At 49.1% G+C, this 14,940-nt stretch overlaps 8 protein-coding genes across 8 annotated transcripts; 3 read left to right on the top strand and 5 right to left on the bottom strand.

Annotated features, from left to right (window-relative positions):
• Window positions 1–28: 28 nt before the first annotated feature.
• Window positions 29–841, bottom strand: M437DRAFT_15712 (uncharacterized protein; the record flags this gene model as incomplete). The annotated part of the gene is made up of 3 exons (XM_041018826.1): window positions 29–291; window positions 382–584; window positions 645–841. Coding segments are annotated over 3 exons (663 nt in total), but the record flags the coding sequence as incomplete, so codon positions are not given.
• A 447-nt stretch (window positions 842–1,288) lies between these two features.
• Window positions 1,289–3,019, bottom strand: M437DRAFT_89333 (uncharacterized protein; the record flags this gene model as incomplete). Its single annotated transcript, XM_041029031.1, has 1 exon — window positions 1,289–3,019. The coding sequence occupies one exon, from the start codon at window positions 3,017–3,019 to the stop codon at window positions 1,289–1,291; it is 1,731 nt and encodes a 576-aa protein (XP_040874588.1).
• Window positions 3,020–4,665: 1,646 nt separating this feature from the next.
• Window positions 4,666–5,430, bottom strand: M437DRAFT_34055 (AFG1-like ATPase; the record flags this gene model as incomplete). The annotated part of the gene is made up of 1 exon (XM_041019268.1): window positions 4,666–5,430. A coding segment is annotated over one exon (765 nt), but the record flags the coding sequence as incomplete, so codon positions are not given.
• Window positions 5,431–6,205: 775 nt separating this feature from the next.
• Window positions 6,206–7,084, top strand: M437DRAFT_70703 (uncharacterized protein; the record flags this gene model as incomplete). The annotated part of the gene is made up of 1 exon (XM_041025543.1): window positions 6,206–7,084. The coding sequence occupies one exon, from the start codon at window positions 6,206–6,208 to the stop codon at window positions 7,082–7,084; it is 879 nt and encodes a 292-aa protein (XP_040874586.1).
• A 623-nt stretch (window positions 7,085–7,707) lies between these two features.
• Window positions 7,708–8,499, bottom strand: M437DRAFT_89330 (uncharacterized protein; the record flags this gene model as incomplete). The annotated part of the gene is made up of 1 exon (XM_041029030.1): window positions 7,708–8,499. One exon carries the CDS (start codon window positions 8,497–8,499, stop codon window positions 7,708–7,710), a length of 792 nt encoding a protein of 263 aa, XP_040874585.1.
• Window positions 8,500–10,937: 2,438 nt separating this feature from the next.
• Window positions 10,938–11,379, top strand: M437DRAFT_61252 (uncharacterized protein; the record flags this gene model as incomplete). The annotated part of the gene is made up of 2 exons (XM_041023897.1): window positions 10,938–11,065; window positions 11,115–11,379. Coding segments are annotated over 2 exons (393 nt in total), but the record flags the coding sequence as incomplete, so codon positions are not given.
• A 534-nt stretch (window positions 11,380–11,913) lies between these two features.
• Window positions 11,914–12,861, top strand: M437DRAFT_61258 (P-loop containing nucleoside triphosphate hydrolase protein; the record flags this gene model as incomplete). The annotated part of the gene is made up of 1 exon (XM_041023898.1): window positions 11,914–12,861. One exon carries the CDS (start codon window positions 11,914–11,916, stop codon window positions 12,859–12,861), a length of 948 nt encoding a protein of 315 aa, XP_040874583.1.
• Window positions 12,862–13,278: 417 nt separating this feature from the next.
• M437DRAFT_79580 (aldehyde dehydrogenase) lies at window positions 13,279–14,818 on the bottom strand (the record flags this gene model as incomplete). Its single annotated transcript, XM_041027207.1, has 3 exons — window positions 13,279–14,280; window positions 14,347–14,516; window positions 14,572–14,818. 3 exons carry the CDS (start codon window positions 14,816–14,818, stop codon window positions 13,279–13,281), a joined length of 1,419 nt encoding a protein of 472 aa, XP_040874582.1.
• Between the last annotated feature and the right edge of the window lie 122 nt (window positions 14,819–14,940).

Genomic DNA, 14,940 nt, shown 5'->3' with positions numbered 1-14,940 from the left:
CCCCAAAAGAAAAGAGGAATACGCACCTGGTGTCTTCACCCCTCTGCCACACCCCGTGTAACCTCTCCACTTCCCGCCTCACTTCCCTACTCTGACCAAAAGTCCTTTGACAAGTTTCTTCATCGACCGTCTCCTCAATTCCCAACTTGGCAGCTGAGAAAGAAACAGAAGGGGCAATGTAACCAGCCACAAACCCTTGAACATGATGCAACTTGCCCAGCACAGAAGTAGGGAGTCTATCCACCACTTGCATCAACGGCGCCGACGAAAATCTAGGATGAACCCACGGTGCTAGATTCTCATTATCAGCCTTCACCACCAATCTCCAAGTTATGTCTTTTTGGCGAGAGGGTGAAGAGAAGGAAGAAGGACGATGCTTACCAAAACAAGCCACAAAAGGTCTTGAAGGATGCAAGAGATGTGACAGATGCACAGCAGTATTAATCGCATATATCGTGCCTGCGGAATGCGACACCACAGCCACATATCTCACCCCCAAGTGTCTCAATACCACAGGCACAATTTCTAGCCATGTAGAGACTCGTTGATCCACTGGGACAGGAGTTGAGCCGCCAAATCCTGGTCTTTCTCCCATGCTCCATCAGCAACACAGCTAGCCAGAGGGAAGCGCAAACAACACTCACCGATCCACAATCACAATCCTCACACCTTCCCTCTTCGCCATCTCGTCAAATCCATAAATCAGATATCTTGCTGCGCCCATAGGGTGGCAGAACAAGACCACCGGCAAACTCTCATTGCAGAAATTTGTGGACGTGGAAAAAGTGACGCGGAGTTTGGGATGGGAGGAACTTGCTGGAAGGTAGATACTCTGGTGGAAGGAAGCGTTGCTGCAGAAGGCTATTGCGGTGTCTAATGGTGTCGGCGATGTTGCTTTCGAGTTTGTAGTCGTTTTGACGTTCGTGGGTGTCGCTGTTGCTGGCGCCATTGTAGAGGTCATCATCGTTCGCGAAAAAGCTGGAGATTCGCTAGTGTCGATGTTCGCTTGGGGCACAGGTGGATTCAAGACGCGTGAGAAGAAAGAAAACGTTATTAAATTCTTGTGAATATTGTTGGAGTATGCCAAGTTACAGTCGCTGAGTATGCGCGACATGCACGTGTAAGTGGGTGGGCTGCAAAGGGCTGGCTGTGTCAGCCCTGTCATCCATTCCCGAATCCTTCTCGGATCCTTCGCGTCTCGGTATTCTGTGCTCCACCAAATCTGGGGCAGTGCACCGCCTGTCACATGCGTTTCCCAACAAGATGAAACGCCTCGTCTTGCTTGGTCTTACATTCCAAACACGACGTTCTTCAGACCGTGCTCTTTGGACAGCTCAATCCAATCCACTTCGTCTGCTTTCCCGCCTGAAACCTCTTTCTTTGCTTGCTCTCTGACTACAAGCTCGAGAAGGTGTCGTACCCGTGCCACAGCACCAGATAGCCCTGCGTGCTCCATCTCTTTCAACATAATCAGTGCTGCTGCTTTCTCGTGTGGGAGTTTTGTTGCTGCTCCAGCAAGGAAAAGTCCAGAAGCCAAATGATGGTTTTCTTTGTCGTTGAAAACAAAGCTTTGTCGCACGGTTTCAATGATGTAGGTGCAGTGGCGAGCATCTTCCTCGGCAAATGCATCACCATCAAGTCTTTGATAAGGATACATACTCGTATGCAGATGCAGCTGAAGTATCGAGTATTGCAATCGTGCAAAGTTATATGTGCCTCTGATGATCCCTAATTCGTCCATTCCGTCAAGGTTGTCGATATCGGAAGGACAATTGGCTTGCCAGAGTTCTTCGCGTCGAGTCTCCAGATCTTGGATGAATTGCTGTCTTTCTTCCAGTCCAACATGCCGGTCCTTCAACATGCTTCGAAGCTTTAGTGATGCCTGACTCTGCTCAGCAAACATTTCGAACGTAATCAAAGACAGCTTGTGAGTTTGCAAAAAGATCTCCATAGCTCCTGGTGTCGACAGGACTTGTCGTTGACTCTGTGATATGGGCCATACTGGCAATGAACGACCATTGTCCAAGAACGCGCGGGTATAGTGACCTGCTTCAGGGTTTCCGGCAAGACCTGCTTGAGCATCCAGTAGAAGAACATACCATGATAGATACGCTTGTAATCGACCAACTGTGGTTCCGGCTGGTACTCGTGCCAGACAGGCAAGTTTGCGCAGATGTATAGACCATGAACCACGATCCTCAGGCCATCGTTGTGATGCACAGGCAATATCGTACATTAAAAGTATGAAATGCAGAAAGAAGACGGCTTCGCAATTGTAAGAATCCGGCATTGAACGACACGCCGTGATTGCTCGGTCGTAGTGCTGAAACGAGCCAGCTATGAGTTCTGGTCGATTCTTCATGCCACTGTTGAGAAGTGTGATGGCGCAAATCGCGTGCCGCAGTGGGAGAAACTTTTTTGCGGAGGAGAGCAGAACATTTTCGTCGTCCTCTATGTTCAGTTTAAAGCGAACAGCCATGGGCATGATCTTGCGACACACAATCTTGTCAAATAGCAAAGGGTGTATCGCATTATCACGTGACCTCGTGCCATAGTTCATCATATCCGAGGGGACACGGGAGACGATTGATTGCGTATCCGAGTCTTCAGACGAGGAAGCAGAATCAGATATTGACTTTGAATTCAGATTGCCCACTGATTTCGGTGATTGGGGCTCTGCAGGCACAATTGTTGCAGCCAGATCAACCGAAGATGAATTGACAAACATCAACGGGCGAGATCGGGTGAGTTGTCCAGTAGAAGTCGTCGTCCGTAAATGCTTGTTATTGCGGACCACTGGATGCGGATTCTTCCCAAGAATCACATACTGCTTTCCGACAGCACGACTGCTGTCAATAAATTTCCATTCCCGGGTCCAGTCGCATTGGCGGTTCAGACGGGAGCAAGAACCACATCGGCCAATGTCATCGCGGTTCTCATCACATTTGACCTTTCTCTGTCGACAGGTACGGCATCCAGTATACGATCGTTGAGCAATCGTCGCTTGCGAAGTTTCCATGCTGTCATTGTTCTGAACGCGAGTCGGCGGCTTGAGCTGTGCCAGGATGAGAAAGAAGACGGCAGCTACATGTTCTATCTTTGAAGAAAAGTTGATCACAGACGATGAGATTACTGAGAAAGTCAAATCAGCATCCAGAACAGGGAAGGGCCGAGGGTTGCCGACAGACCGATTCACGTGGCTACCTACATTTTTGACGGCGGGCAGAATGCAGGGAAGCCGCGCCAAAGCGAGCGGGGGGCTAGCCTGTCGCTGCCGCTGCTTGTTGCTTGTCTGCCTGTCTACATGCAGAGCCGCAGGTCAAGCGTTGGACAATGACATTAACGACTTTTTGTCTCTGACAAATGCCTTGCTCCTTGTCTCTCCCTCTACATACAAACAGATTTCTAGACCGGCAATTCTCAGAAGTCCATGTTCCATCTGACTGAGACACGACAAATTACCCATACCCCTCCTCCGCAAATACCATCATCGCATGACTTTTCTGACCGACTCGTTTCGGAACTTTTCCGCCCCCAATCACCGTGTTTCACCTCTGGCTGAACGCCACCCGAAACTCGCAACCTTATTGACTTTCGCCTACACATCTATTAACTAGAGTTGACTAGTGACGTCTCGTATTTTGCGGTTCACCAGAAAGACTCAATCCACAAACAAGCTATGGCATTCTGAGAGACTCGAAAGACCGACAGGTGACGTGAACCAAACACTTCGCGCATCACTCTAATATTATACGAGTTATCATATAAACCTTCTTGTCTCCTTGGTATAATGCATGTGAGAGCGTTGAGGGGATACGAAACTGAAAATAGGTGACTTTCCACAAGTAGAGCCCCGTTCACAAATGCCGACGATGATACTGAACTCGATCTAGTCTACGTACGTCAACTCGAACGGTCATACATGCTCAACATCACCTTTCGCATTCCAGATCCTGCTTTCCCATTATTCCAGCTCATATTGTACCTTTGTAGTCGGCTCGCCTCATGAAGTCCTTGTACGCTATACGCATCGTTGAACAGATTAGGTAGTTGCAGATGCAAACAGATATTCGGATGCACGGCAGTCAAACCTAAATGCAAAAAGCACATCTGTTGGGGAACCATATTGGCCATTGCAAAAGATCTGAAGATGGATCTCCTCAACGTGGATCAATCCAAGCGGCCATACATGCTCGACCCCATCTCATGCAATCTCGACACTGCTCGTCCAATTGCAAATCCTACATCAGTCTCTCCCGCGCCTCCAGTGGCCAGACTCGCTTCTGCCAACCCAGTCGCCGACCACTCTGTATCGCCAGATACAAAAGTGCTCATCATACTTGAACTACTGCCGCCTCCCTTCTTAACACTCATCTTCAGTCCTCCTGATTTCCGCATTAACCGTTGCCGCTCGTTTTCCACAATCTCGGCAAAAGCTTCGTCAATTGTTGCGTTGGATGAGATGACAACCCTAGTGCCGGACTCGTATGCCAAGTCGATGAGAGTGATGAAGCGCCGCACAAAATCTAGCTCCGAAAGTCGAAAGCGTCGAAGACCGTCTAGGTAGATGGTTTTGGCCTTTCGACATAAGGCGTGATAGTCTGCTGCCCCGAGCTTGGCCTCGCAAAGCTGTGCAAACGTCGAAGAAACGATGAGTTTGCTTTCGTCATTGTCGGCTGGCGTAGCAGTGACGACCATTTTCCTCCCCATCATCACCGGTATCTCGCAAGGTTCCATTTTCTGACCATTTGTAGCGGCAGAAAGGCTTTGCTGAAACTCTTCGGCGTCGGTAAAGAAGACCTTTTGATTTTCTCCTGCGTCCTCCCTTCCCAACAAGCGATAATCTTGCGTCCCTCCTAGAGCCCAAGTTTCGCATCTATACTTGAGCATAGCGATGAATGGCAGGAACAGTTCCCTGTTCAACCCATCTTCGTAGAGTTTATCTGGCTCACGATTGGAAGTCGCGACCATGACACCGCCAGCCGCCCAGAATGCACCCATCAGTCGTTGCAAGATCATCGCATCTGCTATATCCGTGACTTGGAATTCGTCGAAACACAACACTCTGCTTTCATCGTGGATCTGCCGTCCTATCACTGGCAAAGGGTCAACAGATCCATAGCGACTTGAAGAGGACCGTGCGACGTGTAACCGCGAATGCACATCTAGCATAAACTCATGGAAATGCGCTCGCCGACGTGAGACATGCGATGGCAGAGTCGATGTAAACAGAGATGCCAGATAGGATTTTCCTGTTCCGACTGAACCGTGGATGTATAGGCCTGTAGGTGCGGATGCAGTGGTGGTAGGGCCGGTGGTGGAGGTGGAAAGACCGTTCTGTATAGTTGACAGCCGCGTGATTAAGGCTGCTTGAGACGCATTTTGAGATAATCGACCGCGCTTGAGTAATGCATGATATGCGCTCTCAAGAGGTGTGGTTGCCGAGGATCGCATGTTGAGGGTCCAAGGACGGAGGTCAAGAGTGAGAATGTCCGAGTCGTGTCACAATGCGCTCAGAGACTTGGCGACAATATTCTTCTCCGCTGGACTTCAAAAGCATACGAAGGCCATAAAAGAGTAATGCCCGGCAGGTAGTGGTGAAGGGCAATTCCCATCTAGCAGAGTTACGTTCCAGTAACAATGTTGTTCGTGTTTACACCGAATCTATAAGGTCTACGAAAAATGATGAGGTAACCTTGGTCTACAGAACGGCGAGGCTTCTCTAGCAAACGACCGTTCATAAGGAAGAAGTTATGCATAGCATACATTTGCAACTGCAACTTGATCTGTCAGCCTTATGGGATCGTGCATCAAGAACAACGAATTACGATCTTGTCTACCCATAGCAATAACATGACAGGATGCTCTAAAGTCATCTACTATCTTGTCATTCCAAACACGACGAACGCAAGATCGATAAGGCATCCGTCTTCTTCGCGACAAGAAACACATGTCGATCGGAGGCTTGGGTGATCTTATCATAGCCAGATGAATCGTGCCAGGTATTGCAGCAAAAGTAGCATGGTGGCCAAGTTGCGAGGTTATGATATTATTTATTCTCCACCCTCATGAATATTGAACGTCACTCGTTGTGGAGAACTCGCAGAATTTGCAACCACCTCATGTTAGAAGACAACCGCCTCAAACTCGGATACTGCAATGTCACAACGTAGTTTCGAAATTGAGTTGTGCTTTTAACCATTCGATGTCTTATCACAGTCAATTTACGCTGCCAACAGCTGATCAGCACGATGTCGATGCCACCTGGTTCGACAAACAGAGGCAACTTCCGGTAGAGAAGAATGATTCACGACTTCGCACATGGCTTGTTGAGCAAGTAAACGCACTACAAGACTTTTACGACGGCGATACAAATCCAGATGCGGTCGCTGCCATCATGACACACTCCATCTCGACCTCGTCTATACTGGACTTGGGTAGTTACTCCGACGATATCTTGGCTCTGAACATTTTATGGCGTCTACTCATCAAAGCTTTGATCGAGTGGCCGTCCCCGCGCACACACGACTTGTTTGCTCTCTTAGATGCTAAAGCTCAGGTGCCCGACAAGATCCACAAAGGCGAAGCTTCCGACGAAGACGGCACACCCTGGACCTGGTCCGAGTTCCCCTATTTCTCCTTGATCTGGCCCGAGCATTTCCAGCCTGGTCAGATCTGCCGTCGATGCTCAGACGGACAAGAGATCGTCTTGGCTCGACGCTTGTATCTGAGAATCAAAGATCTTGAAGCGCAATTGATAGCAAAGCGTGTCATGGGTATGGGCAGATGGAGGACCCAATACATCATTCTCGCCCTGGAGAAATCCATCGACGATAGCGACAGGCAAATCGCTATCAATGATGCTGTGGGTTATGAACAAGTCAAACTTGATTTCCATATTCCCACCATCTCTTTCTTGTTCAGGTATAATGCGAGAGAAATATATGGACGAGTTGTCCACGGTGATGTCAAGGATATGACGCCGGCTCGACGGTGGCCGGGAGTCGCAAAGGAGTTTGAAACGGGGCAGAACGTTGGTCTTCCTGGAAACGAAGACTCGAGGAGTTGGCTGGAGGGAAAGTAGGTAACGAGGTAGCTGTCGCTGCGAGATCGGCCCTAGCGTCGATGGCAGTATGTGAAGACGCTTGAACATAACATGGTATGCGTAGCATCTCAAGTATGAGATATCGACCAGTCGCTTCGTGATCTGCTTGAAATCGGTCGTGTTCTATAATGAGTTTCGAAACGAGCAAGAGCGGAACCATCAGTACTGTCATTTCTTGGATTGGCAAAGTGCCCAGGAAGAAACAAGTATCTGGATCTAGAGGAAGAGGCGACCATCTAGAAGCAATCACAACATCGTTGAAGGGGTTGGCTGCGCTGCAGGATGTGTTTGGTTTGAGGGGAATCGTTGAAGAATCCAGATGGCTTGGAGTTTGGTCCACTGTTTGCTTCTCTGAAGAGATGACTTATGATAGCGATTGGCATCTCGTAACGCACGCAAGTCGATCCTAATATGCGTTTGTTTCTACCACCTCTTTCTGGATCTTATATGAAAGATTGGTCCCAATTGAACTGGGGTCATAGATCGAATGCCAGATGAAAGTGATGCTGGAGGGATTGAAGACGCGTCTCAATAAGAATGGTCCCGAATCATGTAACGAAAGGCTTCATATTGGGGTTTTGTGAAGGTCCAGTATTGAGCTTTCACCAACCAATCTTGAAGAAGTGCGTCGGAAGCTCTTTGTCAACCTTTTCGTCCTCAGGAGGTGTGGCTTGTGGAATGGTTCTGTTCTTAGAAGATTGCCACAGGCCGTCCAATTCGCATGGTCCATCTAGGCTTCCTGGAGCCTCCATAGTCATTTGATCTCGCTGCTCTCCTGGTATGTCCGATTCAACATGCCACCTTGATGTGGGTTCATCGAGAGGATCCCAGTTCATAGCTTCAGAGCTCTGGGAATGATGTGTGGCGCTTCGCGAACTCTCACCAACCATGAATGTCTGTTGGTGAACAGATTCGACCGGAAAACGTTGTGCTTGCTGCTGGCTGATGGCGCTCGGTGTCTGAAATTCATTGATGAGGCATGGTACGGGATCTGTCCGTTGTGGTGCGGTCAGAGGATGTGCACTGGTCCCTATCCTTGACAAAAGTTTAGACACTCCTACATTCCAGTAGACTTTTTCTGGCAATGGCAACAGAGGAAGAAAATGATTGGATTGATTCCGAGTGTCGAGAGCGTCATGGGAGGGCTTGGATGTGGATGTTCTGCGTATCTGCGACTCCTGTTCTGGTACTTCGACGATTGATCCATCCATACTCAGCGAGTCGTACTGACGCACTTCAGGTCCGAGTTGTTGATCCATGGGTCGGGCTTCTTCCGCGTTCGAGGTCTCTAAGAGACCCAATACTGCAAGTATCTCGTGGAGAAGTGGATTTCCGTTGTACTCCATCAATCTGGGACCGGGCCATGCGTTGACAGCAAGCAACCTGTGATACATGGTGTGTACTGCAGCTTCAAGTTTGTGCTGTTGTGCCTCTAGAGCTCGCACGTAACTCGGTACAATCAGTATTTGTACGTGGGTCCGCAAAGATGGATATTCTCACTGCTCGGGGAACATCTTTCGTTGTGACCTCTTGAAGTTCCCAAAATGACAGACAGCATCGGCCGATTTGCAAATCTTGCTTTCTTAAGACGACAACGTGCACATGCCTTTGAAGCTCTTGACTTCAGTTTGTCGTTGTTTTCCTCAGGAGGCTGCGCTTGCGTGGTTGACATTTTCTCAGGCTTTCTTGAATCAGAAGTTGACTCGAAGGATCATGAAGTGAGCAAGATGCCCTGATATGAAGCGTCAATGCCCAGCCGATTCTGAGCATGTGGTGACGTTTGAACCAGCCATGAAAGAGCTTGAGCATTCACTGTTTTTAGTAACTATACGGCAACGACTGCCATCAAACGCCTATGGTTGCTCAATCATCCGTTATGTTTTCGTGGTTCTCTTGCTTTTGCTTGGAGCATACAAAATGCTTTTGTCTCAACGTTGCAAGCATGACAAGTGTTTCCGAATTTCTCCGATGTCCACTGCGGAAATACGAACCCTTGTAAGCACTCACCAAGTATGTTCATATCCGTGTGGGGTTGGCCCTGAACATGGAACCTTAAAACCATATAGGCTATACAACAGCAACGCAATACTGCGAAGCTCAAACGTGATGATCTTCAATGCGACAGACGCCGAATAAACAGACCACAGGCTGCTCACCTTCCTTTCCAATGCGTCAATAAACGACTGACGAGGTTTCTCGACTGATCTCGAGCTTTATCGCAGTAATCAAGACATTGACAGATATCACATACGACGGGTCTCGATAAGCCAAGTCTCTTCTCTGGATCTCCGATAAGACCTCCTCGAACGGGAGATGAAAACTCAGGATCGCTTCTCCCGCAGAGCTTGGCGCCAACATACGATTTTCCTAACCCAGTACGGACTACATGCTCAAAAGGAGGGCAGTCCGCATCGACAGTTTTGTGTGTTTCTCCTAAGAGCAGTTAAGACTTCACGAAGTGCTAGAGCAGTTGTTCAAAGCCAGAATGATGCAATATCTGCGGAAACTCTGACTGGCAAGGACGACAAGACATCCCCAGCCGGCCCTCTTCTCCCGCTTCTTGTTCATCGGAGTCAATGATGAGCTTGGACTCATTCGACAACTTCTCCTCTCCGACGCGACGTCAAGATACCTTGTCGGGAGGAAGACCGTGTGCAATCTTTGAAGTCGGCTTCCGGTCTTTCCCGACGTTCGCAATCTGCCGAATCTTTCTCGTGGCCCGGTTCTCTGTCTTGCTCCTTGGACTGGTTGTTATACGTTATTGCAAGATTCTCTCACTCCACGACTGAAGGTTCTTACAGAGCGTTGAGGTGAAGACAATCCGTAGTACCGTCTCATCATCCTATACCAAATAGCTCCACATTCGCCAGCCTCGTTGCTGAAGTTCTTGCATCCTCCACCTTGTCGCAGTTATTCTCCGATTGCATGAAAACATCGCTCAGCTGTTGGTGTCAATGAGGGATCATTGGTGGCTGATACTCCCGAGAGACCAGCAATCCCGCGGGCTAGCCAGTCACCATCGGCCAGAGTGGGGAGTTCTTTCAAGACTGCTTCAGCAGGTCCATCATACCACATTTTGAGCCCTAGACGCCATCGCCGCCTTCTGGAGCGCCATCTGAGCACCGGTCCTTCTTATCTCTGTGTACTAAGTGGACGCTTCAGCTAAGCTTCTGCTTGTGCAGCGACAATTACCTTCGTCTCGAAGCGCCTCTTGTAATTCATTCATAAGCACGATCGAAGACTCAATTGCTTGATTTGCGCCCATAGCGCCGTTTAGAATCATCTATACGCTTGTTGTCAGTCTCTAACCTTGGCATCACGTCAATCAGTCAGTCGACATCTCGTACCTAGTGCGCAGCGTCTCCAACAATGACCATTCTCCATGACACCAATCGTCTGCCAGCCATCCCCTCCTCAGGAGCAGTCTGATTCGCAACCGTTTTCCTGGAATAGATACCACCGAAGGTTATTGTCTCTGAGAGGCGCGGATGTGCCACGCTTCGACATGCAGATTCGGCGTGCTCTGGCGGCTATCGAGGTGTGGACCCAAAGGGAAAAGTTTGTCCCGAGAGGGTGTCACATCCGGAATCCGTAGGGTTCGTAGTCAAATAAGCAGCTTCAATCTCGAGAACAGTCCCAGGCAGGCATGCTCATAAACGACATCTCGGACGGTTATGAAGGATTTCGAGCAGCGAACCAAGAAGTTACCAGAGACGTTGCTGATATCACAGTCAGGCCTGCGTATCCTGCCCTCATCAAACGAATCGTCAAGATTATATCCCACGATACCTCGTATCTGGTCTCATATCTCGATGCTATTCAGCACTAATGCCCATCTTTTGAAAGAGACATCCCTCTGACTACCCTTCCCGAGCAAGCTCCTAAAGATATTAAGCTTGCAAGACTCAGAATAATGGATTGTGCTTTGCAGTTGGCGCAACTGACCGCCGATTCAAACGAGTTTCTTGCCAACCTTCAACTAGGGGTATGACTGCTTTACACATAGTAGACCGTCAACAGCTGATGGTTCGTCGTGTACCATTACATCGCCGTGCTCCAATGGTTGGCGGTTCGACATCTTCCATGGAATCCCTTTGGATGGCAATATCTTCTACGTCGATTTGGCCGCGAGGGCAACCATGCCGGAGGTCAAGCTCAAGTCCATCATACGCATGAATATGACCACAAACCTCTTCTGCGAACCAGCGCCTGAACATGCCGCTCACACAGCTTTTTCAGCTTTACTGTCAACTAACAAGAACCATTCTAATTGAGCTGTTTTTGGACGTCCCTGTGCTGCTTTGGCTGAAGCAAACAATGTCCAATATATGAACATCAGAGACAGGTGTCTGGATGGTCTGCTTACCGCTGACCATGCCAAGTTGTTGGCAAATCACTGGTTGATCGTGACTTGTCAACCCCGACAGACTCAGTGTTGGCGGGGCTCTAGGCGCTAGAAGTCTGCTTGTGATCACCATCCTCAAATTGAAGGATTCAGGATTTATAGTGTTGGCCACAGCGGTCAGAGACTTAGTGCATAATTACTTTCCTGAACAGGAAAGTGGGGTTGAATCCTTCCTGACATGCATCCGCTGTTTGTGCATTGATTTTTTGATCCCATCAGGCAGATGTGCATTTCTATAAAGTGCTGCGCCTCATTCTCAAAGTGGCCGACCTAATGATCTGATCAGTGGCTCCTCTGAAACTCACATCTGGTGTCGCTAGTCTGGAGCCGATTACATAAGAGGAGAACATGATCAGCACTTCCATTCAGCGACGCATCCCCCCAGACCTATCAATTTCACACCATGTCGTCCACCACCACCACCCTGGAGCCGAGCGTCCAATGGCCTGTCAAGACTTCTGAATTCCAGAATCATGCAATAGACTCAACAAGATGGGACAACTTCCCTTTCCGTGATGACGATGTTGTCATTGCGAGTTGGGGCAAGTCTGGCACGACCTGGATGCAACAAATCGTCTCTCAACTCATCTTCAACGGCTCCGAAGATGCACCTGTCCATGAAGTATCGCCCTGGTTGGACCTCCGCCCCTTACCTGAAGGACTTGCTACTGGCTTGCTCGAAGCCCAAACCCATCGTCGCTTCATGAAAACGCACTGTCCACTCCAGAACCTTGTCTACAGCCCCAAGGCCAAATACATCTTCTGTGCTCGTGACGGAAGAGACGTCATTTGGAGCATGCACAACCATCTGTATCATGCTACGCCGGCATTCTATGAAATAATGAACACACCCGGCCATCTTGGCCATGCTTCGGAGAGGCCACAAGCGGACGTCAGAGAATATTTTCTCGATTTCATAGAAGACGATAACCGGAGCACGATTACTTATCCCTTCTGGAACGTCATCCGTGGCTGGTATGCTGCGAAAGACACACCAAACTTGCTCTTCGTCCATTTCAACGATCTGAAGAAGGATCTCAGCGGCGAAATTCAACGCATTGCTACCTTTCTAGACATCGGAGTGACACAAGAAAAACTGGCTGAGATCACTGAACATTGCACCTTTGAATATATGAAAGCAAACGCCAAGAAGATGAGTCCTGAGCAGGCGCCGATGATGTGGGAAAATGGTGCCGAGACTTTCATCAACAAAGGAAGCAACGGCAGATGGAGGGATGTACTCACTGCAGACGATATCAAGCTCTACGAAGATAAGGCAAACTCAGAACTCGGAGAAGAATGTGCGAAATGGCTTGCCGAGGGCGGAAGAATCCAGCCATATTATTTCTAGTGTATGAGCATCCAGACATGCACGAATGGACATCAACACCGGCTTGTACCACCTGCGTATGAACTCAATGTTACGCTCGCGTAAGCTGCGCCGAGTTGCAACCTCCTAGATGTCAGTTACAGTCATAGCATCGGTGCAGAAATGTATAACATTCTCACAAAACGCCTTCGATACAGAATGAACCAGCCGCTTGGCAGCATCATCTCTATCATCGTGTCATGGTTGATTGCTAACCAGGTGTATATCGTCTTGTGGGTAATAATATTCAACTCAATGATGAAGCTGTGAGCATCATCAAAGACATCTGTGTAAATGGCCTGCTGATCAATGAAATTGACCATGACTCGAAAGCAATGCAACTAGACTGTGGAAGGACATCACAGAGTGACAGTCATCACATCAACATGCTTGAGAGGCCTAGAGCGTGTTCCCCATATTGATATGCACCGCTTTGATCTGCGAGTATGCTTCGAGACCAGCTTCTCCGAGCTCGCGACCGATGCCGCTTTGCTTGACTCCACCGAACGGTACTCTTGGGTCGCAGTCTTGACTGCTATTCACCCAGACCATGCCTGCTTCAATCTCTGCGCTGACTCGATGGGCACGCTGAAGATCTTTGGTGAAGACAGCGGCTCCAAGTCCGTATGTAGTGTTGTTTGCCCGGATTACTGCTTCTTCCTCTGTGTCAAAACTGGAAATGACAACCACCGGACCGAAGATCTCCTCTTGGTAGATCGTCATGTCGTCAGTTACGTCGGCGAATACAGTAGGAGCGATGAAGTAGCCTTTGGTTCCTTCCACAGGTCCGCCACCGCAGACTAGTGTCGCATTCTCAGACTTGCCTCGTTCTATGTAGGAGAGGATGCTATCGTACTGCTGCTTGGTGACTTGCGGACCTTGGTAAGTTTTGGACTCGAAAGGATCGCCTACCACGCTAGTCGACAGCACTCTATCCTTGAAAGCCTGAATAAACGATTCATAGATCGTCTTCTGTACCAGGATTCTTGACGTTGCCGTACAGATTTGACCCTGGTTAGACATAATGCCAAAGTGGGACCATTTCACAGCTTGATCGAGATCGGCATCGTCGAAGACCAACAACGGAGACTTGCCTCCAGTTTCGAGCGTGATGTTTTTGAGAGTGCCAGCTGCAAGCTTCATGATAGTGCGGGCAGTCGCGGTAGATCCGGTAAAAGCAACCTTATCCACATCTGGGTGACTGACAAGAGCTGCCCCGGCTTCTCTGCCGTGCCCGTTGATCAGGTTCACTACGCCGGGCGGGAAACCTGCCTCTTTGACGAGAGTTGCGAACACTAAGATGCTTAGGGGAGTCTGCTCAGCAGCCTTGAGGACGACAGTATTACCGCACGCCAGAGCGGGTCCAAGCTTCCAACAAGCCATAGACAGGGGATAGTTCCACTGGCAGATTGTCAGCGTGAGATGCAAACACACAAGCTAACGGCTCGTTCACAGAAAGTAACTCACAGGAATGATTTGTCCAACGACTCCAATGGGCTGTCGAATCGTGTACGCGAACTTCTGCGGCGTGGTGCTGATCGTTTGACCGAACGACTTGTCCGCAAACCCGGCATAGTACCTGATTGTACCAATGGCCTCGGGAAGATCTCCGGTCAAAGCCTCCGAAAATGGCTTGCCTGGGAGTTCTTTGTCAGCAATGTGCTCAGAAGGAATGCTAGCCAGATGACTTGCCATTGTCCCATGCATCGATGGTAGCAAGGAGCTCGACATTCTTCTCCATGAGATCTGCAAGTTTGTTCATCAAGACTCCACGGTCCGTTGCGGGAAGGAGCTTCCATGCTGGACTCTTGAGGGCAACTTTGGCAGCTTTGACTGCAATATCCACGTCTTCAGAACCTGCAGCTTGTACTGTCGCAATTTCTGTCTCGTCTCTGACACTTTCATCAGCTCCAGAATGGAATTTTCTGTAAACGTTCATCTTACGCTGCTTAGGGTTTTAGGGTTTTTAGGGTTAGGGTTAGGGTTAGGGTTAGGGTTAGGGTTAGGGTTAGGGTTAGGGTTAGGGTTAGGGTTAGGGTTAGGGTTAGGGTTAGGGTTAGG

The sequence above is a fragment of the Aureobasidium melanogenum genome, assembly GCF_000721775.1.
Source record: "Aureobasidium melanogenum CBS 110374 unplaced genomic scaffold scaffold_67, whole genome shotgun sequence".
Taxonomy (NCBI): domain Eukaryota; kingdom Fungi; phylum Ascomycota; class Dothideomycetes; order Dothideales; family Saccotheciaceae; genus Aureobasidium; species Aureobasidium melanogenum.
Note: the sequence above shows the minus strand (reverse complement) of the source record. Positions and strands in the feature narration are given on the sequence as shown.